The following is a 25,804-nucleotide window of genomic DNA, read 5'->3' as shown; positions in this document are numbered from 1 at the left end:
AAACTAATGAACTCCACTTTATTCATGGTCATCCATGCATGCCATATGCTGAAATACCATTTTAGAAAATCTTCTTTTATATCATCTCATTAACATAGCATTAGCTACAAGCACATATTAGATACCTGTATTGAGAACAACCCTGATTCCTTCCCAGATTGACCCAAACCAAATGCCAAGGTCCAGAAGAGCATCTCCTATCCCAAAGTCAGTCAGTGTTTAGATATTCATCTGCAGCTTAATTTCTCTTTGTGTAAAATTATTTAAGAATTTTTATATTGAATTGTCTTCTGCTACACTCACCTTTTTGTTCTCTGTAATCAAGAGTGCCAGAGTCCACACTACGTACCTTTCAGACTGCACAGAAAATAGTTGGTATCTTGGATAGGAAGCCTCACTGACTTACGACTTCATCGCTAGGGCTGTTTGCTCTTATCTGCAGATAGGCTTCAGTGGAAATCACCCACAGCAAAATAAGATTTGCTTCAGTAGCAGTGGGCTCCTGCTTGTCATACCATCATATTTCCAATCATACTTGTCTCTGGCTGATAAACAAGCAGATAGACACTGACAAAACTTGTTTGAAAATTGTATCTCTTCTGTACAGAAAGGCTGTGTGTTTGCTATAGGCCATATTTTCCTTCTGTCCCTCCCAGCTCTTTTCTCTAATATCCAACCACATAAACAAAGCCAGCAAAACATGTGAGAGCAAACCTTAATCCATTCATAGAAAGAAATGGTTTTAAATAATGACAGATGATATTTCTTCTGCTAACAAATTATTTTACTCAACATTTCAATGATACTCTCCTCTCATTGACAGACTATGGCCTACTGAGGAAGAACTAGCCTCTGAGTATCAGAATATTCACTGGCTTAGAGCAAGAGTCTTAATATTTAGTAATACCACAAGAAAATTTGGGAGCAGTTCTGCTAATACAGCAATCCAGCCTCCAGACAACAGTTGGTATAGGCTTAGGCAGCTCAGAGTATAAGCAGGAAAACTTTAGGTCTGTCCAGCTTTTCCCACAGAGACATAACCTAACCTCCTGTGAGACCTGTAAGAGTCTAACTTCTACATTAACTTTCCATCTTGGACCACTAAATAGCAGCTGTAATCCAGAATTAACAGAATCCATATATTTTACCTAAGACCTTGTTTGGTTTCAGTAACTGTCTTGGTTAAGTTTCTTATTCTAGAAGTGGTTTCTGATGTACATAGAATCTCCTTTTTTTACTTTATTATTTTATTAGATAAATTATATAGGTGTATTGATGGAAATAAGTCTATTTTTCTGTTTTTCATGAGGCAGTAGGTTCATTAGCCCAGGAACCATTTCAGAAAATAAGTCAAATAAAACATTGTTTATCACTGGTTATTCTTCACTCTGTAGGAAGACAAATTAAATAAATTTATCTGTATTGTAAAATAAACTATTTCTTATCCACTCAAAAAATCTAAAATAATGAAATTAAGTTTCAAAGTCTGTTAAAATTGAATGTGCGCAGATGATATGTTACGCAGTTACATGATTGCACTGAAATGTTGTGTGAGTCTTATCTAAAGCTTTTAATGTTTATGGTTTAAAGATATTAAATAGGTATGCTGGAATGGGAAATAGTTATGGTTTTGCTATATCTTAGTTATTGCTGTTGTCTCACAATCATAGAGCAGACAAGGGTGGTTATGCTAGACATTGCATACAAATGTAGTAACAGGTAGTCCCTATCCCAAATTTTTTTTCATGGAAATAAGTAAAGCAAGCAGTAGGAGAAAGGAAGACTTATATTTGTTACTTCAAAGGAAATTGAAATAGATACGAGAATGAAGGAGAACACTGGTCTGAGATAAGGGACAGATAGCAAACTTCTTTTTTTTGTCAGATATAATCCTTGTTTTAAAAACACTGCCCTCCAGCTCTTGTCAGCAGAGATCTGTATTGGTGCTAAAGTTGACATGAGCACCAATGACTTAAAGTCACAAGAACAGAACCATTAGACATTGCCTTTTTGGTCAGGATGCTTCTGGACTTCGAACCATTCCAATCTTATAATGAAGATCTTCAGAATGCTGTTTTTTCCCAGCATTGTATGCAGGACATCCCTCTGTCAAACCAGGGAGGAGCAGAAGACAAGGTTCTTACCCATGTCTTAAGCCGAGTGACATGAATCAGTGAATGACTCGGATATATGACCTTACAGAAGTCCATGCCTTTCTGCTTGTTTCCACTCTCACCTCATGACAGAATGGATATCTCTATCCTATTATGATCCAGTATAGATTTATCCTTTTTCCTGTTATTCTCCATTTTCTTCCCCTTGATTAGTTGTATGAATAGGATTCTACGTGCAGGGTTGTACAATAACTGTGTCAGAGTTGTTTTCCTATTTTAAAAAAAAATATTTTCATTTCTCAATTTATTTGCAACATATACAATTTTGTTTGTTGTTGTTTCAGGACACAGCAGGTCAGGAGAGATACAGAACAATTACCACAGCTTACTACCGGGGTGCAATGGGCTTCATTTTAATGTATGACATCACAAACGAAGAATCTTTCAATGCTGTGCAGGACTGGTAAGTAAAATTCGGAATTCATATTAAATAGCACAGATAATATTTTACATTATTCACCTGCTGTGACGGTGTAAATTATTTGTAAGAACTTATTTCCAAATACAGTGCCAAAGCATTCATATACCCACCACTGTATACTAGTGGGTGGTTATGTGTGGGGTTTTTTCAAATACAATGAATACTTTTAAATGTATGGCATATAATTCACTGTAACCATTGTGTTTTCTGTGATCTTGGTTAATGTGCATTATTCGTACTACTAAAACCAGCAGCATGCTAGCATGGAGAGTAACTGTTAAGATACCAGAAAATATTTCCATATTTCATACAAAAAAATGAGATACTGTGTGTGGGGGTTGTCTTTTACTTTTTTATCTTGTTGCTTTTAACTATAGCTGGTTATATATTGTCTGTCATTCTTGTCTCTCAAGTGTAGAAACGATGAGCAAACTTCATCAGAACAGCAGAACCAAAAATGGCTTGTACTTATATTACCTTGTATTATGTGAATTCGTCATTCATTCATTATGTGAATATCAAGATGTCTCCATAAAAGTGCGTCATCTGAATTATCTATGGGTCAGTCAGGATCCAAATCTTAAGGCTTTTTAAAATGAAAGGGACCCAGAAAGAAACCCAAGAGTTAATCTTGGTGATATCTTCACGTTACAGTGCTGTGAGTGATAGGAATAACATTCATCTTGTGTGCCTCACGTGCTCTCTTCCAGACTGTTCCCATGGGAGAACTGTGTATGAGAGAGGATTCTGTTCAGAGTTTGTGTGATAGGCTCAATATGTTTCTTTGGCTCTTTTTTAAAAAATATTTATTTTAATTTATGCACTACTGTGTACTTCTTTCAGGACAGGCAAGGTCAGAAACATGTTGCACATTTAATGTAAAAGGCAGTGATGCTGTGATGCCTGTTTCTAATGGGAATTGTTGCCCAGCCTCAGAATCTCTGAGAAAAATAAAAATTACTCTCTTTCACACTCTTCAACTTATTATTGTGGTAGAAACTGTCACTGAGCACATGAAACACGTTCCCTCTCTACACCCTGAGTTTTTCTTGGTCTGTATATGCTAAGCCTAGTCATTCACAACTCTGAAAATAAGAACTGAGAACCTGAGCTTGATTCTGCTCTACAAGAAATGTTGCCTGTGTAAACACTTAGGGATGTAGTCATTCATACTCCTCCAGTGGAAAGGGACAACTCCAGAATGAGTCCCACCTTCTTCTTTCCATCAGTTATCTGTACAACTCCACACCAAATCGCTCTTATGAGCATCTCCTTCCCTGTAGTAGAGAATCAATAAGCTTTCATGACTAGTATAGACCAGACAACTAGCTTTTGGACAACTTAATATGTCTGAGGGGAGTCTTTGCTTGATACTCAAAGAGGAAAACTCAAAGAGGCCACTGTGGCTTGTTACGCTAAGGGGATGTTCTGCTGAGTTTATACACACTGGAGGCTTCATGCTGAGTGCTTGCTGTCAGGCATTTGTAAGTACTGCTCTGTTCGACAGCATGAGACAGAATCTCCTACCTAACAGGAGGCAGCTGAAAGTGTTCTTCATAGATGCTGCTATGTGAAAGTTTAGCAAAAATAGAGAATCAAGGAGTGCACCCAACCTCCTGGCTGAACCTGCTGGTGGCTGACAGCGCCACTGTTTCCTGGGTCTGACAGCACTTCCTTGCTTTGCCTCTGCTGTTCTTTTTCCATGGGCTCATTCTGTTCAAGCACTGAGTGATAACGGCTGTCTAGGACCAGCTGTAATCTGCAAATCTCATTGCCCCATCTCTGGGCAAACCAGATGGCATGCCGTGTATTATCTACCTGCCTCCAACACAAAGGTTTCTTTATAGGAAGTGTACATATGAGTACCTATTATTAATTTTCCCACCTGTTTGTTTTCCAGCCTACTAGATCTGTTATGGTTGGCACGTTTTGTCTCCTGGTGAAACATAACTTGGCTTCATACTAATTTAAAAAAAGGCTCTGCAAAGTGAAATAAGAAAAAATATTAAAAGCTATGGAGTTCTTAAATAGGTTTGTGAAAGACAATTTTTCCCGTATTTTTATCTAGAAGCTGTACAAACAATAGGCAGCTACTACAGAAATTGGGTGGACAGGAGGGATTGCATTATTATGTGCCAAGAGCTACTGAGCAGTCATCTTCATGATGAAGAGGATGACAGAGAGACAGAGTGCCTGTGAGGAGGAGACATAAATTCATTCGTTAGTTTTATTTTTAATTTCATGAGCCCAGTTGCTGTCCTGCTGTTCTTCCTCTGTTTTATTGCTCCCATCTTGCAGCTGATACTCGATTTTGGTTAGCCCATACTCTGATTTTGATAGTAATAGCAAAACTACAGCTTGCTTCTGAATGTGAGAGAAGTTAAACAAAACTTGCAATTACCAATACTGCAGAAATACCAGCATGGATATGTGCATGTGTCTGTGCATTTGTGAAAGATATGAGGGGAGGAAGCAGGAGCTTTTAAGCCTCTCTGGGGCTTAAAATGCTTTTCTCTGTGGTAAATGTGCCTCTGAAGGCAGTGGTTTCATTTTGTCTACATGCATAATGGGCCAAATTCAAGCTGAAATCACATCAGCTTCAAGGCTTGGTATAGAAAAAGCATTGCAGTCAGGACAATAAATCTACAGGTGCCTTTTCGATTTGGATAAAGGAGTTTGGTTTAAAATGTGTGTTGGGATGATTTTTTAAAAGCAGTCAGTTCAAAGCAATAGTACTCTTATTGAAAGGCATTTTTTTTCACTCTGAAGCCTGGCTGACATTTTTCCTTTATAACAACAGATGGATACTCGTATTTCTAGATGCCATGCCTAGGTCACCATGAATCTATTCAACTGCAACAAATTCTATATCTAATTTGACTATTAACATTTTACATTTAAAAAAAAAACAGTATCTGTAATTTTATCTAAACTTATTAGCACAAATGTACGTAACAGTTTAGCACCCAGTCATTTGTCCAATACTCTGTGAGACTGAGAAAGGCTTTCGTCTAAAAGGTTAGTGAAATCACTTGAAGGTCCAATAAATTTCAACCATACTGCAGACACTTCAGGAAACATTAATCTTCCCTTCCCTAATTAAAATAAAAAGACCTTAGAGATTGCAAATCACAGTAACAAAAAAATTTATAACCTAAATTGAGATTTTTTTTTGATAGTCAAAAACTTTTGGCATAAGAAATCTTGAATTGGGAGTTCTGATAGTTCTGTTATGTGTATACCCAGTGATTTATTTATTTTCAGTCTCATCTAGGGGTGATGCTAAGAATATAGTGCCAGTGCTTACGTTCTGTAACTGTTTGGTCACTTCAGAATTGCTGCATTCTTGGGTATGTCAAACTAACCTGTGTTCTCTATGTTCCCTGTGTGCTTTCACACATACTACAACAGATGCTGCTTAAATTAGTCTAGTTTGGCAGACACTGACCTAGAAAATTGAGAAGTCCTTAATAATTTTTTACCACTTGGACATTTTTGTACCTATAGACTTTATCAGCAGTTAGTCTGAATATTTAAAACTTTGATAAAAAAATTGAAGAGTATTTCTCTTCAATTTTAGGTCAGCCTCTGAATGTGTTTCCTCTGAAGTGGCAGCAGTCACAGCACTGAGCAGTAATGTCCTTTATAGATAAAGATTTTCAGAAGTTCACAAGGACCAACAGTTTCCGTTTTTATTCAGCAAGACTGGATATGTGCTGAAAATCTGGCTGCTTGCAGAAACAGCAAATCAAACATGCTCTGACTCAGCAGATCTCTATGGAGCTCTGCCGAGACTTTTAGCCTGCCTTTTCCAGGAGCCTTTTTCCTTCAGAGGTGTAGCTAATGTTGCAAGTGCAAGGTGCATAGCTTGCAGTAGTTTGGTGGATGCTGGTCAGAGTATTACTCTTTTACACTACCACCTGTACCATTCAAGTTTGTTACCCTTTTCCATCATTGCATTTCACTAGTAGCTGTTGTGCCCCCTTTCCTCTTAGTGGTTTAGTTCACGTAAGGTGTTAGCATTATAGCAATGGTACCTTGCAGTAGAAAGGACAGGGTAAAAGCTTTGGAATATCTTTGCAAGTGCCATCAACTCAGTATGTCGAGTTCTATAGAACCGACGGGAAAATAAAAGCCTCTAAGTTGAAGTTAAACCCATTTTTATAAATGCAACCTTTCTAGACCTATAATGACTGAATTGGAATCAAGGAGTTATTTATACTCAGGCTATTTTAATGCTGTGTCTCCAACTAGGTCAGAAGCAGCAGGAACTTAAACCATGATCTAAAAGTCTGAAGTTTTATGGTCTGGGTTGAAACCCTAGACTTGAAATTTCTCTAAGTCTGGAGGCTATAGAGGGACAGAGAGCAGATTGTGTATTGTTGTTCACACTTGCTTTAGGTTGCTCCTCTGCACCTGAAAACATTGTCCCAGCTTCAAGTGTTTATCCAGCAATATCTTTATCATTGGTGACTACAGAGCTATGCTATAGAGGGCTTCCTTGTGCAGGAATTAAAAATTTGAGAATTCCACATTGCTGGTGTCTCAGACTCAGAGATGCTTTCTTGGGAGAAGCCTCCTGCCTTCCAGAAGGCTGAAGGAACCTAGGAGATTTGGAATTATTTAACTTTTCAGGCGATCTGTGTTTTGAAAGTCTGTCAAGGCCTACAGCCCCCCCCCTCATCAGTCTGCTAAAGCTCATCACCTTAAAGAAGGAATCAGCTGGCAGAAGGTGCATAAACTGCCTATTTTATGAAGGAGACAGAGGCTTAGGACACAGTGGACAATTTGTGATTTTAAGAACTCGTGTTTACTTCTGGATTTCCATAGGAACTATTTGCAGAATTTAGCACTCACCAATATGGTTGGAACAGCACAAAAAATAAGTTAATTTCAAATTAGAGACAACAGAATGAAATACTGATTGCGCTTCCTCCATCTGTGCCCATGGGAATTGGGGCTGGGCAAAGACAATAGAAATGAGATCAGGTAAGACCAGGGTAGATCCTGAGCTGTGCAACATGAGTTCAGCCATAACAAGAAATGTGAGGGTTTTTCCAATAATATACATGGCTTGTCTTAAATTAGGGAGGTCATTATCCCCCTCTACTCTGCACTGGCGAGGCCACAACTGGAATACTGTGTCCAGTTCTGGGCTCCCCAGTTCAAGAGGGACAGGGAACTACTGGAGAGACTCCAGCGAAGGGCAACCAAGATGATTAAGGGATTGGAGCATCTCCCTTACGAGGAAAGGCAAGAGAGCTGGAACTCTTTAGCCTGGAGAAGAGAAAGCTGAGGGGAGACCTTATCTACATTTACAAGTATCTAAAGGGTGTGTTGAAGGATGTTGGAGCTGGACTCTTTCCAGTAGTTTCCAGCGACAGGACGAGGGGCAACGGGCACAAGCTGGAACACAGGAGGTTCCATTCAAATATGAGGAAAAACAACTTTTTTTTTTGAGTGTGACAGAGCCCTGGAACAGGCTGCCCAGGGGGGTTGTGGGGGCCCCCTCTCTGAAGATTTTCAAGACCCGCCTGGATGCAGTCCTGGGTAATGTGCTCTGGGCAATCCTGCTTTAGCAGGGGAGTTGGACCAGATGATCTCTAGAGGTCCCTTCCAACTCTGACAATTCCGTGACTCTGTGAATTCTTGAAGGTATCATTTGAGATTGTTTTAAAGCAGAACCTTAGAGGGCAACCCTGCTACTATCAATTCAAGATAACACTCACACTTAAGGCTTTAAAAATATATGCATTCAGTACAACATGACATTAGGCAGCTGGATTTACTTGATATGCCAATACCAGTTGTCATTCTGGACAACACTGTCGAAAAAATTGTTCTGTTTTTTCAGACAATGAGCTTTTTCTTTCCTTTTAGCACCTCAGGTCTTGAAGTTAGCAGCTACAGCTACAGTGTCCTGGAAATTGTTTTTTCTCTGTCCTGTCATGTCTCTCTTGTAATAAGAGACATGATGGCATCTTTTGAATTGTCATTAAAAGAAAAAATATAATTGGAAAGTACATTAGCATGTTAATGGGCAAATGTAAGAAGTCCTCAAAGCAAAATAAGCCCATTAAGTTAATGTCAGCACTGCCTCATATGCACTTCTAATGGGCATATGTTCTAAAGGATACCTTCTTTTTACTTCAGCCTCTGAAATTTCAGTCTAATATTGATGCTCATCACATGCTTGATTTACAGACAGGCTATTTTTCTTTTACCTCTCAATATTGAACTGAGTTCTATCCATTATTTTCTGTGTATCTGGGAACAAATCTGGAAAGCGCTTCTAGGCAAATGTAGCCTCCATCCCTCTTTGCCAAAACATACAACCTGACACGCAGCACAATTTGTGTGGTTCTGCTGCCGAGCACAGACGCAAGCTGTGCATGCCATTCCCTGCCTGCATCCTCAGGCTCTGCCCAGAAATGAGCTGCATCGTGTCCACTGGTGATCCACACACAAACTGAGAGGCTGCCCTGCAGCTGACAGCAACCTCCACACAGCAGTGCAGCTCAGAGCCAGCTGGAAAAATATTCTGATGCAGCATGCCGACATTAAATGTATTAACTTGGGCTTAATAAAGACAGAGAATAAGCAGATTCATGTTTTTCTAACACAGTTGCAGTTTTCAGCCAAGTAGGCACAAGAAGTTGTGCATTGGTGGATAGTTTCGTACCCTTCTCCTATATAAAACAAAAGACTGAAATGCTAATATTGCATAAATTTTATTCTGTGAAAAGAAGAGAGTGAAATTTGAGTATATCAAAGGTATCAGATTGCTATTTTTTTAAAAATTTGTGTCTGCACAATGGTTGAACATAAGGGGAAAGGGAACTGGTATTCTTTACAGACATAAATATAGGAAGTAAAAAGCCATTTTACAATTTGAAATTCTTAGATTTCATCTTTACAATTTGAATCTTGAATTAGTTGTTGCAATTATGTTAAATTTACAGTTTCCACTTTTACTATTTACTACTGGAAGCAGACTTTTGTTAAGCACAAAATGACAATAAAATTATTTTCACTTTTTCTTTTCACTTTTTATTCCTGTAAGTGCTAAGACCAGTTGAAAATTAGATATTTTTTCTTAAAAAAAAAATTTTTTCTTACTCAAAATAGTATCAAGACATTTATCAAAAAGTTATTATGGGTGGAATAAATGTGTTCTAAAATAGTTAACGAAACCCTGTATTCCAGGTCAGTCTACTTAACCATTTTTCACCCATTTTGGTGAAAAATACCCATTGGTTTGGTACAAGTTCCTGACGTAGTAACTTACATACTGAAAACTTAGTTTTCTGAGATGACATCTTTTCCCTCAAAAGTCTGCCAACAAAGGCTGGCTCACAAATGCTAAATTGGTGCAAGCTCAAACCATCTATATGCTTTCCAGTTTCACAGACCCACTCCAAAGTCTTCCACAATGTTTCTCCCAGGACATCTAGAAAAAATAAGGATGGTTTAATGCTTTTAATTTTTTAATTACAGGTTTTAATAATTTTCAGCAGATCATTTTTAACACTCGTGACAGATCAATTTGCCCAGTGACAGGACAAGAGGAAATGGGCACAAACTTGAGAATAAGAAGTTCCACCTAAACATGAGGAGGAACTTTACTATGAGAGTGGTAGAGCATTGGAACAGGCTGCCCAGAGAGGTGGTGGAATCTCCTTCTCTGGAGATATTCAGAACCTGCCTGGACAAGTTCCTGTGCAATGTGCTGTAGGTAGACCTGCTCCAGCAGGGGTGGTTGGACTAGATGATCTCCAGATGTCCCTTCCAACCCCATATGATTCTATGATATGATATGATTCTATGATATTCTATCAAGAAAAAATATTCAATGTCCTTGAAATGATTTATTTGTTGCTTGAAGTTTGGGATGTGCCAGAAAGTAATGTATTAGCCTCTCTTATAATCGACATTGCCAAATACACTGCTTTAGGTTTGCCTGGAAAACTCTCAATGACAAAAAACAACACATGGCTGTTTGGGTTTTTTTTTAAAAGCTCTTCCTGATAACATATCTGATGTTAGGCTTAAACAGCACAGAACCCTAGACAACATTGCTTTGATGAAGATATTTTCTTAATTTCTTCTTTGTACTAAAACCTGATATGCATATTACACATGGAAATTTATGCAAATCCTTATCCGAGTGTTTTTTGTCTTAAAAATAGTAAACCTTTAAAAGTTCAAACGTCATCATAAAATGTTCTCAGAAGGTTTACTGTCAAAAAAATGATTCATGCATTGTAGCAGTTAATCAGGAAAGACAGCTGTTGAGTTTTCATGACATTTTTCATTCTTTCCTATTTTTATGCTCTTAAACCTTAGAAAAACCACACTTGTGGAACTGAGATTATCTGTATGTGTTTCTTGGTCCTGTTGGCCCTCACTCTTGGGTCCTTTCATTGACTTTGCTGTGGGACTCAGCACTTCTGCAGAAGGTCCTACACCCTCTTTGAACCTCCTTCACTGTAGATGTGCCATCTTCTTAGGTACTAGGCAGCCACGTTGTATCAGAGGGCTCATTCAACTGTCCTCAGCTGCATCAGACCATATTAATGCTGCCAATGGGGAGTCTAATAAGAAAAGGGAATCAATACTGCCTGGTCAGAATTTTCTCAGGCTGCTCCATGTCCTTCATTTCCCTCAAATCTGAGACTGGGCAGAACAGTCATGAAGCTGTTGATAGCAATCACTCACCCAAATCTTGCGCAGTCAATGGTGGCTGAGTGGAGCTCCCCAGGGAGCTAATCTCAGTAACATGCTTCAGGAATTCACCAGCCAGACTAAGTCATCCTTGACATCCTCTGGACCTAAGTGGCCTAGTGAGTGGTTTAAATAACTGCCCCCTTTTTTTTTCTTTTTTTTTTTTCTTTCAGCTCACATGGCAGTTAATTAGGACTGCTGTTGGCCATAACTAGACATCACTCATTTCAGCATCATGGATTGCAGCCTCTCTGTTAACACCAGTTTCAGACTGGTAACTACATCATGAGTGTGACCACACCTCCTGTATAGACCCCACCCCTACAGGCAAAGGCTGTGGATAATTAATCTGGGGATTAATTTCTTCTCTTCTTGTCACAGTTGGGCAGTAGTAAGGGAGGCTACCTCACTCCTGTTTTTTTGGCCCATTTTCCTCAGTCATAAAAATGTGGCAGCCCAGTCTTATATAAAACCACTAAAATATTTTAAATGGGAAAATATGTCAAATTAGTAAATCATGCCTGGCTACTGTCTTCATCCAGCAAGAAGAGAGGTACGGCTTAATTCTCCCTATACTTCAGTCCTAATTCCCAGTAGTTTGTAAGTTTCTGCTCATTGGTGTTTATGATCACACAGCAAGAAATAGAACATACATAGGTGTCTTTTAGCCTGTTCTCTCTCAGCTGGTAAGTGAGCTGAACATCAATAACTAACAGTAGTAGTGCAGATGTGACAGTGTGAACACAAACTTGCTTTGGTGGACTGGAAATTTCACAGTGGAATTTCATGGCATGGCTGATGGGGCCATATAGATACTCAGCCGTTCAGAGAACTGTTTCTAAATAAAGGTGATGTCTTCTGTTCTGTACCAGATCTTGCTCTTCAGATACGGTCACTGAGAGTTACACTGAGGTAGGTGAAAGAAAACCAGATGATCAGATTAACATCTAAATGCTGCCGTGCTGAACAGCTATCCATTAATTAGATTATGCTAAAATACTCTTAATGAGATTTTCTATTTTGTTTGCTTTATCCTGGACTATATGATAACACTTTTATATTTCAAGAAGTTAAAGTGGAAAATGCCTCTGAGAGACCAGTGGTGAGCTGCTGGAGTTTGTCAGGAAGATAAACAAACTTAAGCATGGTAATATAACCGTATGCTAAAGGAGGTATATGAAAGACTGATTCCAATATTTAGTCTAGGCTGTCTCTATTTTATAGAGAGACACAACCAGTAGCAAAATAAACAAAATGTGGCATATTATCATCAACTCACAATATTTATTTTTGTTAGTAATAAATGTCATATAGTCTTGTGGCAACAATAGTTCTTATTGGCTGAGCAGTAACTAACACACTCTTTGTCTCCCTGTAACCGCGCGTGTTGATAAAGTTACACGATTGCTCAGCGTTCCCAAGTGAGAGCTCTGCTGCCAGCCAACAACACGCGTGTCTTATCCGTGACTCAGTAATGTCCCTAAACAGTTCCCACTCTCAGCTCAAGTTGCAAAAGACGTGCTTTTCTCCATACTCTAATACTCTAATCTGTAATTCTTAACTTCAGAGGGATATGGACTGAACTCCTGCATCAAACTGAAACCTTCAGATTCGCTGAAGCAGCAGTGCCTTTGGGGGATTTCAGATTTGCAGTTATTTTCTGTGGGTTGGGATATACATCAGAAGTGCTAAAGGCTGCCGTTTCATTTGTGCAGCCTGGAGGTTATTGCTTCAAAAAGCCAGCAAAACCAAGACCATGCAAGTCAGCAGCAAAGCAGTGTACTGCCTTGTGGGCAGTCTGAAGAAGTTTAACTGAGTTCTCCCTCCCTCATTAGCTTCCTCACCTCTGCTCCCCTCGGGAGCTTCCTTTCTCCTGCGAGCCCTGCTGCTTTTCTTTCCTCCTTTCCTCCGCATCTGATTTCAACCCAGTTTGTTTAGAGTGTCAAGCATTGGCATTTTTAAAGGGATAATAGCTATGGGAGATACAGACTGTATGTGGGTGAGTACAAGTTTTTAATTGGAATTCAGCCCTCTGATCAAGCAGGAAAAGTGCCGTCAATGTTCTTCTATTGAAACCCAAACTGCAAAGTCACATGGCAATGTCAGCCAGTAATAGTGGTTATTTTCTAAGCATAACTTAATGCTATTTTGGTCTGGCCTAATGAAGCAACCTTTAGAGTGTCTTTCATCAGAATATTGCAAGGCCTTGACCATTAAGCTATGACATTTGCAGGCAATGCTTAATAACAAACGTTTTCAATCTTTGAAAAAAAGTCTAGTTTTGTCAGTCCCACTTGTTGTTTGAGCTACTGCCAAATCCACACAGGGAACATCAGGTCATGAAAATGTAACTTTTGGAAATTTCAGTTTCAAGGAAGTCATCAACAGTGACTTGAAGCGAATCTTAAAACTGTGATGGTGGTAGATTCCTGCTGGCTGCCAGAGCAAATTGCAAAGTACTTGAAGAATTGTGTATTTCAGCTTCTTAGGAGGCTCAGGACACAGATAGCTCTGAACAGAACACAACAGACCTGTAAAAGCATTATAGCCTAGCTCTGTCTGATTGTTACAAAAAATCCAAACTTACAGCCTCAGGAAGGAGTTTACACCAGGACATCTATTTTTATCATATGCAGGTGTGACTGGTACCCCCTTGCTCCCAACCCCTTGTAATATGGTTAGCATACCTAATGCCATTTTGTAAGGCAAACGGCCATTCTCTGGGACTGAGCTGGTCACATACTCGTTCCTTTTCCCCTAACTATCAGGCCCTGATACCAAGTAGACAAACAAAGCAGATTTCTTCTTCCCCTCTGTGGGAAATAAGCTAAGTTTTGCTTCAGCTTATTGATGTATCATTGTTAGTGTGATAGTACTAACAAAGAAGCCTTAGTAATAGTAGAGTCTAATAAATTGTATCCAATTAATCCCCAGAAATGCCCTTGGTCTCTCAAGGGATCTTTGTTTGCAAAGCGTTATCTAGGTAAAGAGAAACAAACTGGAACATGGCCTTCAACACAAAAACCCAAAGGGTAGGGGAGTATCAATAAGGCCAAAGAAACCAGTCTGGTAAATCTGCCAAGTAGATGGTAACAAAGACTGTGAAATAACGTGTAGCATAATCAACTAATCAAAGGCGTATTTAGGATAATGATTTCATAGAATAGGTGTGTGTGTGCCTTATATGGGAAAAAGTGCAAAATAAACCTGTAATAGGTCAAGCGGTCGGGAAGAATGTGAGCTCCAACTTCTCAGCCAATGAGAAGGGAGACAGAGACTCAAGCGGCCGGGATAAAGGTATAAAATACCTGAAAGATAAAAGGTCATCATGCATCTATTTTTGGTGCACCCGATTCAGCGCTGTTTCGTATTAATAAATTATTTTTTTAACCTTTGCTTCAGTGACTTTGTCCTCTTTAAATTCTAAGATGTGAGTCGGTGTTTCTCACACCTCCCTAGTGGCCTCAAGGTCCCTGGGTACAAGGACAATTACTCCCTTCCTCACCAGCCTTGAAACTCCCAGGCACCTGGCCAACCAGGTGGTGTTGATGGCCACCTCACAGAACAGCCAAGTGTAACAGCACCTGAGCACTGTCTATAAAATTAAGCAGTTACAAGGCCTAAGTGGGGAACCTGGACAGGAGGTCCTGCTGGACAGGGAGACCTGGGATCCTCTGGTGGCCAGTGATATTTCCACCACCGTTTGCATCCCCTGAGGACTGAGTGAGTGATTTGTTTCCTTTTACATTATTCTTGAGTTTAGGTTATAATTGTTATATTGATACAGTAAACCATCTATTAAGGTCTGGCCCAGTCTGCAGAGGGTCTAAGTGATTAAGAAATTGTATGTTAAATTAAATTAAGGTCTAAGGGATTAGAAATCAGAACTTAAGTTGTAATATAAATCTGTATTATTCTACTTATAGATTTTACTACATTGATTCTGCTTCTAGAAATCCTGTGCCATTCTAATAATAAATTCTGTGTTATACTAATCATAGAATTCTATTAAGAAAATAAAGCTTTGATTGTAACTACAATTTAGTGCTGTCACCATTCTGCCTAGGATTCCTAAAAGAACCATCTTTCCCCTTAGTGTCTGGTGACAGGATGTTAAAGACAAGTGTTTCTGAATTTCAAGGTTTATGAATACAGACTTGTTATAAAATAAAGGAAAAAGAAGAGTAAATACAGGCTGGGGGGTGAAAGGATTGAGAGCAGCCCTGACAAGAAGGACTTGGGGGTACTGGTGGATGAGAAGCTCAACATGAGCTGGCAATGTCTGCTCACAGCCCAGAAAGCCAACTATATTCTGGGCTGCATCAAAAGAATCATGGCCAGCAGGTCACAGGAGGTGATTCTGCCCCTCTGCTCTCGTGAGAGCCCACCTGGAGTACTGTGTCCAGCTCTGGAGCACCCAACAGAAGAAGGACATGGACCTGTTGAAGAGAGTTCAGAGAAGGGCCAGAGGAGAGGGATAGAACACCTCTCCTGTGAGGACAGGCTGAGAGAGTTTGGGTCGTTCAGCCTGGAGAACAGAAGGCTCCAGGGAGACCCTGTTGGGACCCTTCAGTCCTTAAACGAAGCTTACAGGAAAGATGGAGACAGACTTTTTAGTAGGGCCTGTTGCAACAGCACAATGGGCAATGGTTTTAAAAACTAAAGGATGATAGATTTAGACTAGATACAAGGAAGAAACTTTTTATGCTGAGAGTGTTGAAACACTGGAAGAGGTTATCCAGAGAGGCGGTAGGTCTCCTGCCCCTGGAAACATTCTGGGTGAGGTTGGACAGGGCTCTGAGCAACCTGGTGTAGCTGAAGGTGTCCCTGCTTATTGCAGGGGAGTTAGACCAGATGACCTTTAAAGGTCCCTTCCAACCCAAACTATCGTGTGATTCTATGATTCTATGCAAATATATTCTTAACTCAAATTAGAGGTTCTGCTTCCACCCAGTGCTGTCTCATGTTTCCCACAATATCAGAGGCATTCTCTTTTTTGAAGAATAAGTAGGACAGAAAAGCCTGTCTTCTATTTGGGCCAAGGTTTTGTGTGTTTATTAACTAGGCTTTAGTGGAAAACATACTTCAACAGCACCTAATGTCTCCAGACATTGTGTGATAACCTTTGCAGAACTGACAGTGAAAACAGCGAGCCTTGGAGGTCACAAGCAGCTTATAAAACTCTGCAGAGGGGCCAGAGGAGGGACTGTTTCTGCTTTAATCCTCCTGCGTACTGCCACCAAACAACACCAAGCCATCTCAGTGGCTAAATATGTTGCCGTTTCCTTTGTTGTATAATGCAATGCTGAACAGAAAGGTGCAAGCTGCAAAGCCCCAGGGTGGTTCTAGGATAACACTGTTTCCAGTACTTAAAGTAATTTGCTCCACCCAAATTTGGGTATCACTATGCAGTGCTCAGTTTATGCAATATAGACTTTAAATACAAATTATTCCTGCAAAGTCCTCACAGCTCTCCCTGTGACAAAACCTAGCATGCGTAGTCTCATCACCTTAGGGATATTCATTGTGAGGGGTCAGGCAGTGACAGCTCAGTGGCTGCATGACAAGTATTTCTTCTGCACATCAGTGCTTCAGCAGGAGATTGTGAGCCGTGGTTTCAGTGGGGTTGGGAAGAGGGAATTAGGAGGCACGGGGTTTGTGCATAACTCCTGGAGACACTGGGCAAAGCAGATGCTGCTACATATCAGGTCAGGTCTAACTTACGAGGGACAATAGAGACCTTACTCTGTCCTTTCTTCTTTCTTGCTACCCCTGGGATTTTTAAAAAGGCAGCTAAAATTTCATTCACACATAAAATCACGAGAAGAGTCATAGCTGTGCAGTGTTAGCAGCAGGGAAGGCTTTCAAAAGCTCTCCGCTCCCCTCTACTTGTAGCAAGCAAGCATGCTCTGCTGTGAGTTCACATCAGAAGAGCAACTTACTCCGAGGGGAAGAATAAATCAATGCATTTTATCTTTAATTGCCTCCTATCACTTGTACTATAAATCTCTGTTTACTGTGCTTTGTTCGTGGCAAGTGAGAAGAAAGTGTTACATCAATTAAAAAACAATTGATAGGGAATGGCTCCCATGGAAAACCGTAATACTGACAAAACCGATTTCAAGCCCACTTTGACAGAGACAAATCTGCATGATGCCCCCAGTTTTTCCATATCTATTTTTTAAACTGTGCCTTTCAGATGTGCACTAAGCAACAAAACTGGCATCTGTCTTGTGAAGTGGTTGTTTTTTCTTTTGGTTCCTTGAGGGCAAAACTCTGCAGGAAATGCATACTAATTGAACATAGGAAATTTGCACTTAGCTATATGTATGCATTAGCAGAGGCAAAGTGTACTAAAGGAAACAAAAATAAAGAAAAAACTAAAAATAAATTCTGTTTCAAAACAATTCTGAAGAAAGAATGGGAGTCTAGCAGTTTCTGCTGTTAGTCAGTGAGAGGAGCCTGCATATTACAGCTCCCTCGCTACAAACAAGGAGATAACAGAACTGAATCTTGCAGCCTCTGGGAGAAAAGGAGAGAACAAAACATGAACTAGCCAGAAAGGATGGGGATGAAAACCTTCCTTTGATGTAATATTTAATATCAGTCCTTTCAGCTTTGGTTGCTGGGGAAGAATTGGCAAATACATCATTAAGACCCTGTGACAAGTCACCCACAAGAAACCTACATCTGCAATTAAAAAAAAAAAAAAGAAAAGAGAGAAATAGATTAAAACTACGTGTCCATAAGCTGCAGAAAAGTTGAGAGAAATAATAAATATCAGTTTTGTATTTTATTTTTAGATGTGCAAATTGAGATTAGCCATTTTAGCCTCTCTCCATTTTTAGTACAGCCTTTGTTTTTTCTGAGCTTTAAACCACAAATGCTCAACACTTTACACAGCAGTTAAAGTTATATTTCTAAGCAGATTTGAAGACATTTCCTTCATAGATCAAGGAAAATCAATGTTGGTAATTCATCTTAAATACAAAGGCTTATTCATTTTTTATAATCTTCACAGAGTTCTATTGTCTGTGTGTGTATTTACGTGAGTAGATTACAGAAAATACAGAAGTAACCAAGAATGATCAGGAAATATTGCCTCTAGCTGAAAATTCATACAATATCTGTTAGGAGACATTTATATTCTGAAAGTCATGGATGTTTAAAATGACTTTTCAGTCTCCATGGAGACTGCACTGGGTTAGTTACTGCAGTCAAAGCTTAGATATATAAACAAAAGCATGGGTATGATGGCTAGAGGGGAAATCTGGGTTTATCTGAGGTTGTTAAAGGGGTTTTCATACTGTCTGCCACAGTAAAACAGTCTTCAGGATCCAGCATATTACTAAGAAAACAAAACCTAATCTCTTCCTCACATTTAAGGTAAGGGTTTAAAATTTAAATAGTTAGTTAGGTGTCCTCATTTTTGCCCTCCCAAAGGAAAGAAATTCCAGGGCTCATGGTACCAAGAAATTTGGGGTATGTTACAAGTTCTTGCATAAGACTGTCTAAACTGCAAGCTTTGATCTAAAGCTTAATTTAATTCCAGTTCTATACCTAAATATTTCTCTCTCTCCCAATAAGGTCACACAAGGAAAATCCAGTCAGAGCTTACAAGAGGTGTCCTGTTGGCTTAATGTGGAATGTCCCAAGAGGTGGAAGGGAACTGTACAAGGGGGTGGCAAAACTGCAGCTCTCTTAAAAAGAGACCAGAAGTGCTGTGCTACACAGTGCCAGACAGAGCTGGCAAATGATCTGAGGCCCTGTCTCCTTTTTAGAGAGGATGGTGAAATGCCAAATGGATGGAAAAGAGATTTTTAAAGAAGGGATCTGAAAAAAAGAAGTAGCTTTGCCAAGTCAGCCAAGGAGAAGCAAAGCAACTACCACTCTTGTTTGTCAGCAAACAAGACGCTTGTGTGGTAGTTAAAGTAGAAAGTAGATGTATTTCTAGTAGGGAAGGTGATCAGATGTCCTTCAGAGCTTCACTCAATTCAACTTCTGCAGTAGGTGAAGGGCAGCAGCTCTTGCTGAGGGGCACAGGGCTGCAGGGGGTGTCGCAGGGACCCATGGGAACCAGAAAATGCCACTCATCAGGGGAAGTGGCGTGAGGGCTGGAGAATGAGGCAGCGTGGATCATCCCCCACAGCTTGAGCACCTGTCCTCAGACTGTGAGTGGGGTGGAGCAGGAGGGCTCACATACCAAAATCAATGGGGAGCTGCTGCTGCAAGCTTGTCTTTATTTGGTATTTCTGTTACTGATCTTTATTTAATTCATACATCCCCTCATGCTGATTTCTCTCCCTAGTCACCACTGCAGCTCTTTAAAAATCATTTCTCACTACTCTGTGGCTATCTTCCATACCCTCTATCTTATTGACATCCACATTTTTCTCGGTGTTCTTAGTTTTTTGCCTGAGTCCAGAACACCAGCATCTTCTTAAGACTCCTCTTCCAAGAATGGGGTTTATCCCCCTCTTCACTTAACTGGTAAAAAGCTTCATGGGAAGCAGTAAAAGAGGGAGCAATAAAGGAGGGAGCAATAAAGGCTTTTGCAAGGAAGGAGGACAGTGCTGCAGACTGAGAACACTTCATAAAGTAAAAGGGGGCTTGTAAAATATGTTTAAACAGGTCTTGGAAAGGTTTTGTTTTCACGTAGGGTGTGCCAGACCCCACTCATGGACACATACAAATCGCTGGAACGTCTGTGAAGGAGCTCTCTTGAGTTTCAGTTTGATTTTAGGTAACAAAGTGCTGAAGTTGTCTCTCCTGACAACAAAGATTATCTTGAGAACAGTGCAGCAAAAGACCAAACAAAGGATGTTTCAATATTGATCTGGTATATTCATAGCACAAAGCTGAAACTGATAATGACAGTCCTTTCTCCATAAAATCATTTCTGAGCACTTAAGGGTTAGAATATGCTTTCACAGCACACTCTGCTTAAAACAACAGAGAACTCTGCGTTCCAAAAAGTAGTGTTAGGATGGCTTGGAAAAACACAGTTATCCCCACTTCTATGGGCAGCACCCTGCTGTAGGAACACAGTCAGGTCTTCTCCCTGCGCGTGGCTGGTAACCTACACTGCTTTCTGAGGGAAGAATTTCAAGTACTAAGGTTCATCCCATCCATGAGTTACAGAAAGGTGATGAAAATAAAGGCTTACATTAAATTACTGGGTAGGTTAAGGCAGTTCATATTTCCCTGAGGTGCGCAAAGTGAAGACAACTGGACACTGTCTCCTACGGTCCTCTCTCCTATTATCATTCTATAAAGTGATTAAGTTTGCTTTTTCAGCTTCCAGACTAAAGCTGCCTCATATGCAACCAGTTTATTACCCAGCCATGGACAGACTTTGCCTCTGTCTGTGCCCAGCCAGTCAGACAGAACTGGGGGAGCATTTTGAACTGTAAAGTTGCACCATATGTGCATGATGGATTAAAATGTTATTGTAGAATCCCATGGATTGTGGGGGTCCCTGTTACAGTTTTATTACATGCAGGTGGGTTTTGTTTTTCTAAAGACAAAGGTCTTCTAATGTGCAACAGTCTCACTAAAATACAGTGTATTGAAACAAGTTTCTAGATTTCATTTTCTTTGATAAAATGTTGGAGGAAATGAATAAAAATTAAGCTTTACACGGTGTAAGACCTGTCAAGGCAAATTACAATGTGGGTTCATTCTTATTTACTAGAATGCTTGAATCCTTAGCTGTCTTATTGCATGATGTATGTACACATCCATATTTTTTTTATATATTTGCTATGGTTATTCACCCTATTACTAGTGTTTTCTTGTAGTAGAGTCAACAATGATCTCTCCTAGACTTGGACTGACTTGGACTAAAGATCCTGATTTCAATTTGAAAAAAACAGGTCTTATCCTCGTAGTAAAAGTCACAAAGTGGGGAATGGCATCATAAGTAACTACTTTGATATTTTAATATATTTAAGTTGTTTTTATTAGGGATAACTGATATGACTATTAATTGAAAACTGCAGGAAATGTAGCACTACTTTCTCATGTGGTAAGATTTGAACAAAACCCAAACTCAATCCATTCTGCATGAGAATCCCATGGAGGGAAATGCTCATAAACACAGGTGTTTGGATTCACTTTAAGCATTGCTAAGTCAATCTGTCAATATAGATTTAATTATCTTCATTTTTACTATATTGCTTTTTGGAGTTTTTTTGTTTATCCTGAAGGCACTGTTATACTTTCCTATGTATACTTAATTGAAAGCTATTGATTAATTACATTTGTTGCTCTCCTTTTTGATTTTTTCCCTTTTTACAGCCATGGCCAATTTCATACACATAAGAGCCTGCTGCACAAAGAGCTGAAGTCCTCCACTCTATTAAAAATGAGATTTTAAATGTCTTTTGCTTATTTTTAGCTACAGCTAAGGCCATCAGGATGAAATTGGCAAATCCTTCATAATTAAGTGTCTGAGAAATATGAATGCTTAGAGTATTGCTTATTTAATATTCAGCAGTTAATTAGCATTCTAGTATTTCTTTTGATTACCATTTGCTCATGTTTTGGGTTTGATTGGGTTTTTTTATTTTTTAAATTGAATTCTGCACTTATAAAAAAAAACAAACAGCAAAACCAACAAAAAAACAAACACCTGAGGAAACTAAGGGAGTGGAAAGAGAATTTCTGTAAAGAATGTATATGTATCTTACCATGGAGTACCTGGTTTCCTTCTAAGCCTTAACAATGAAGATTTCCACGAATGTTTTTAGGTTTTGCTTAGGATTTAGACAGTAGGGAAAGAAGAAAAAGGTATGAAGAAAATGAGGTGGAATCCTTTCTGTTCAACCAGGTGACTATTTTGTTGTGGTTTTCTGCTTGTTCTATGTGCACATAAAGGTGTAAACTAGAATAATTGGGGCATGTGAATTATTTCTTTGGGTTTTGGCTTTTGAGGAGATGAGTACACCATAAAGAAGAAAATAAAATGAGCGCAAAATAAAAGGCCCAAATTAAATGGCTATAAGAAAGGTGAAGTTAAGAGTGTGAATAGTGAAAACCTTACTTAAGAAGGATAGGGGAAAATTGTAATAATCATTTCATTTTTTGAAGAGAATTGAGAAATAAAGTGCTCCTGATGGGCACTTCTGATTGGGTCAGCAGCATTGGCTGTACTCATTCCAGCCATTTTCCGTTTTGGGAAACTCCCCATGTCTTCACTGATGGCTAACGACTGGTGCATGTTTTGTGCAAGCTCACCATGATGCAAAAGAGCAGTGCTGCTCAGCCTCCAGGCCAGGGGCAATTTAAACCCAGAGGAAGTTGTATTTAGAAGCCACAGGAATCTGTCTGCTCAATCAAGGCACATGCCAGGGCTGGCCAGGCTTCCTGGAGCACAGGCATCCCTGACATGGACAGTAGAGCTTTAAATTGCCTTAGTATTGTGTTCAAGAGTATAAGCCTGTCAAGTTTTAAACAAATTCCAGACAAATTCTAAGGCAAAACGTCATGTTCACAGTAAAAATACGTCAAAATGTATGCCTACTGGCATATACAAAACCCTGGAGATGTAAAATTACAATAAAATACATTGGAGCTGAGCTTGTTTCTTCCTCCAGACATTTATTGCTTTGCTCGGTGTATTAATTCATTGCAACAGCTAATTCATAATATCCATTTATTTAAACACAATACTATGTAATCCCGTATCTGTAATTTAGTGAGTAGGTGGCAAATACAGTATAAACTAGAAACACAACAAACACCAGAGGGTCTGTTGACCAAAACACATCCAATATTTGGTGTCTTACACTGAAGACAGAGGCACTGGGTTGTAAAGTATCCAAAAAAAACTTCAGCCACCCTGTTGCTTCTCATGGTGATTAAAAAGGACATTGCCACTGTGTTCCTTGAGCAAATTGAGGCTTAAAGTAGGTTGTTTATAGATCAGCATTAATATTGTGCAATTATTTTGGCTATACCTCACATGAATTACACATCCAGAGTGCTATGTTTTCATTTTCAAATATGTATGACTGTTAAAGGAGTACTTGGAAGAACTACTTATAGAATACTATTTTTCAATATTCAGAATTGCAGAAATAGTTGGATTTCAGCTCTTCAGCTTAAGCTACTGTGCTTTTGATGAGCAGCCTGTCCAATACCAGCTTTCCCATGAACATTTCAACCTGGTCTTTGATGTTGTTGAACTATAAGCGGAAAAAAAAGAAAATTTAGGGAAGAAGGGAGTCACAAGCGTGAAACCATTAACTGACAAAAAAGATTTCTGCTTTAGGTAAAATGTGATCTGTGATGATACACCATTGACAAATGTCCTAGGAAGGAAGGTGTTAATCTAGTTAAAACTAGACAGCGTTAGTTGGAATAATGGAAGGATATGAGAATGACGTCTATAAAATATGTTACTTATACTTCTATGTCAATACAGGAAAATCAAGCAACTGGACTTTGGGTGCATTACAAACTGTGAAGAAATTATAGCCTAATTATTGACACTTTGTCCACATGAATGATTTTTACAATGGATTTTTAAACTCTTTAGTAAGAGTGTCAATAAGTGTCTGATCTGAAACCAGTATACACTGGAGAAGGACATAGAAATAAATGCTCCGATAATAATTTTCAGCTATGATCTGGTGGACACCTACCAGGCATTTTAAAGAGAAGGACTTCCCTATATAATGGTAGGGAGAACATCCTATCAGCCAGCCTGCAGCTGGCTACATTATTGGGCTGGGCAAGTCAGTTCAAGAATCTTATCCCCAAAAGAATACGATTGCCAAAGTAAGAGCTGGAGAAAAAATACCGGAGTGCAGAAAATATTTTGTTCTCTCTTAAAACTGATAAGACTTTGTGGTGAACAGGACTATGTGGTTTGCAAAGGCCTCCCATTTTGTTTTATTTCCACTGGTTGAGGTACCTTTACACCTCTTTTTGGTGTTTTAAATGTTTTCAGACCTTTACCAAGGATCGTGAGGGTCAATAATATCCCCCAGAAAGTGCTGAGCTGTATGAGAAATTTTCAGAGAAATAAAATCTTGCATTTGGAATGCTGCAAACATACAACCTTTAATGTATTTCCTTGCAAGAGACATAGGCTATCACAAACAAATCCATCTATTCTCCCTGAAAACTACTGAAAAAATGGGTGGCTTCATAAAATATAATGTATACAATGATTTTAAGAATGGCTTTAGAATGACATTATCCCACAGGTATAATGATGTGAATTAACTGTGTGTTAAGAATGCAGCCCAATCCTATTTTCACAGTACTTCTTTATGCAGTTCCCAATTATTTTCTTCCTCCATCAGGTTCATTTAAATTTCAGTTGGTGTGGTTTTGGCTTTTTTTTCTTCTGCCTATTCCCCAGCTTGGACTTTCCATGATGCTGAGGAACAGAGAGTAAATTCACCCAAAATATTTCAGATGAGGTGATAATTGGTACATGCGCTAGGCAACACTGCTTCTGGGATTTGATGTCACGTCTATATGATGCTGCATTGCATTGTGTCACTTAGACATCCGGACTACCTCGGAGGAACCCTAAATTTGTGACACATGGTGCTGAACACATCCTCTCCATCTGTATTTGTGTGTGTGCATCATCCCTACATTAATGATCCTTTCTGTTTTCACTTTCCTGTCCCCTGAAGTTTAATAGGACATGATGAGAAAGGCAGATTGATTTAGTTACTTACCCTTCCATTGTAATGCAATGCATTGAAGGTCTTAGAATTGAGTGCCAGTTTTAATAGGCTTCATGACATGTAAAATGTCAGTTCTTACAAAAAAATAAAGCAAATCTTTAGAGCTGAAGTCATGGAAGACAAAATAATGCCAAATATCTGTTGGAACCTTATTTCAGGTTTGCAAGTTCTGTAATAGGATGGGTAGTGGTTTGTTTCCATAAACAACTGTTTAGCTGTATTCATTAAGTATTTACTGTAAGGAAGATAATACGTTGGCAAAAACATTTTTAAGCGTTCACAAGTACTTCAAATACACTGGAAACAAGTTCTTGTCAAGGAGATTATCACATCCTTCTACACTTTAGCTTTTCTGTTCTCAACTATATTTCTCACTTTAAAAGCTTTGAAGTCTAGAGGAAACAAAGTAATGCATATAAATGGTACAGAAATACTCAATGTTGATTGGAAGACCTTTTTGTATGAACTTTGCAAAAAATTCCACCTTAAATCCATACACAGCAGTTAGAAATAGGTCAACACTGAGCATCTTGTTGTTTGATGAAAGAATTCAAACCTGTTTCCAAGGTAACCAATCCCATCCTCTATAAATCTCTGCCGTGCTTCCACCTGTTTTGTGAAGCTGAATGCTTTTTTCATTTCCTGAGATATAGCTTGAACTTTAACACACACATGTACACACACACCACATGCTGCTTTCTTTCCACTGTGACAAAGGAGACAACAAAAGTAAATAGGAGCTGGTTAATATTTAAACTGTTCATGCAGGTTTCTCA

At 39.1% G+C, this 25,804-nt stretch overlaps 1 protein-coding gene across 2 annotated transcripts in view; it reads left to right on the top strand.

Moving 5' to 3' along the window:
- The window catches only part of RAB3C (RAB3C, member RAS oncogene family), a 139,192-nt gene that overhangs the window by 62,920 nt on the left and 50,468 nt on the right, over nucleotides 1-25,804 (top strand). For both annotated transcript variants that reach the window (XM_014965036.1, XM_014965037.1), the window contains exon 3: nucleotides 2,459-2,577. In XM_014965036.1, coding sequence (XP_014820522.1) covers nucleotides 2,459-2,577 — 119 coding nt within the window. The remainder of the gene's footprint in view (nucleotides 1-2,458; nucleotides 2,578-25,804) is intronic.

Source organism: Calidris pugnax, unplaced genomic scaffold, assembly GCF_001431845.1.
Source record: "Calidris pugnax isolate Ruff unplaced genomic scaffold, ASM143184v1 scaffold273, whole genome shotgun sequence".
Lineage (NCBI taxonomy): Eukaryota > Metazoa > Chordata > Aves > Charadriiformes > Scolopacidae > Calidris > Calidris pugnax.
Note: the sequence above shows the minus strand (reverse complement) of the source record. Positions and strands in the feature narration are given on the sequence as shown.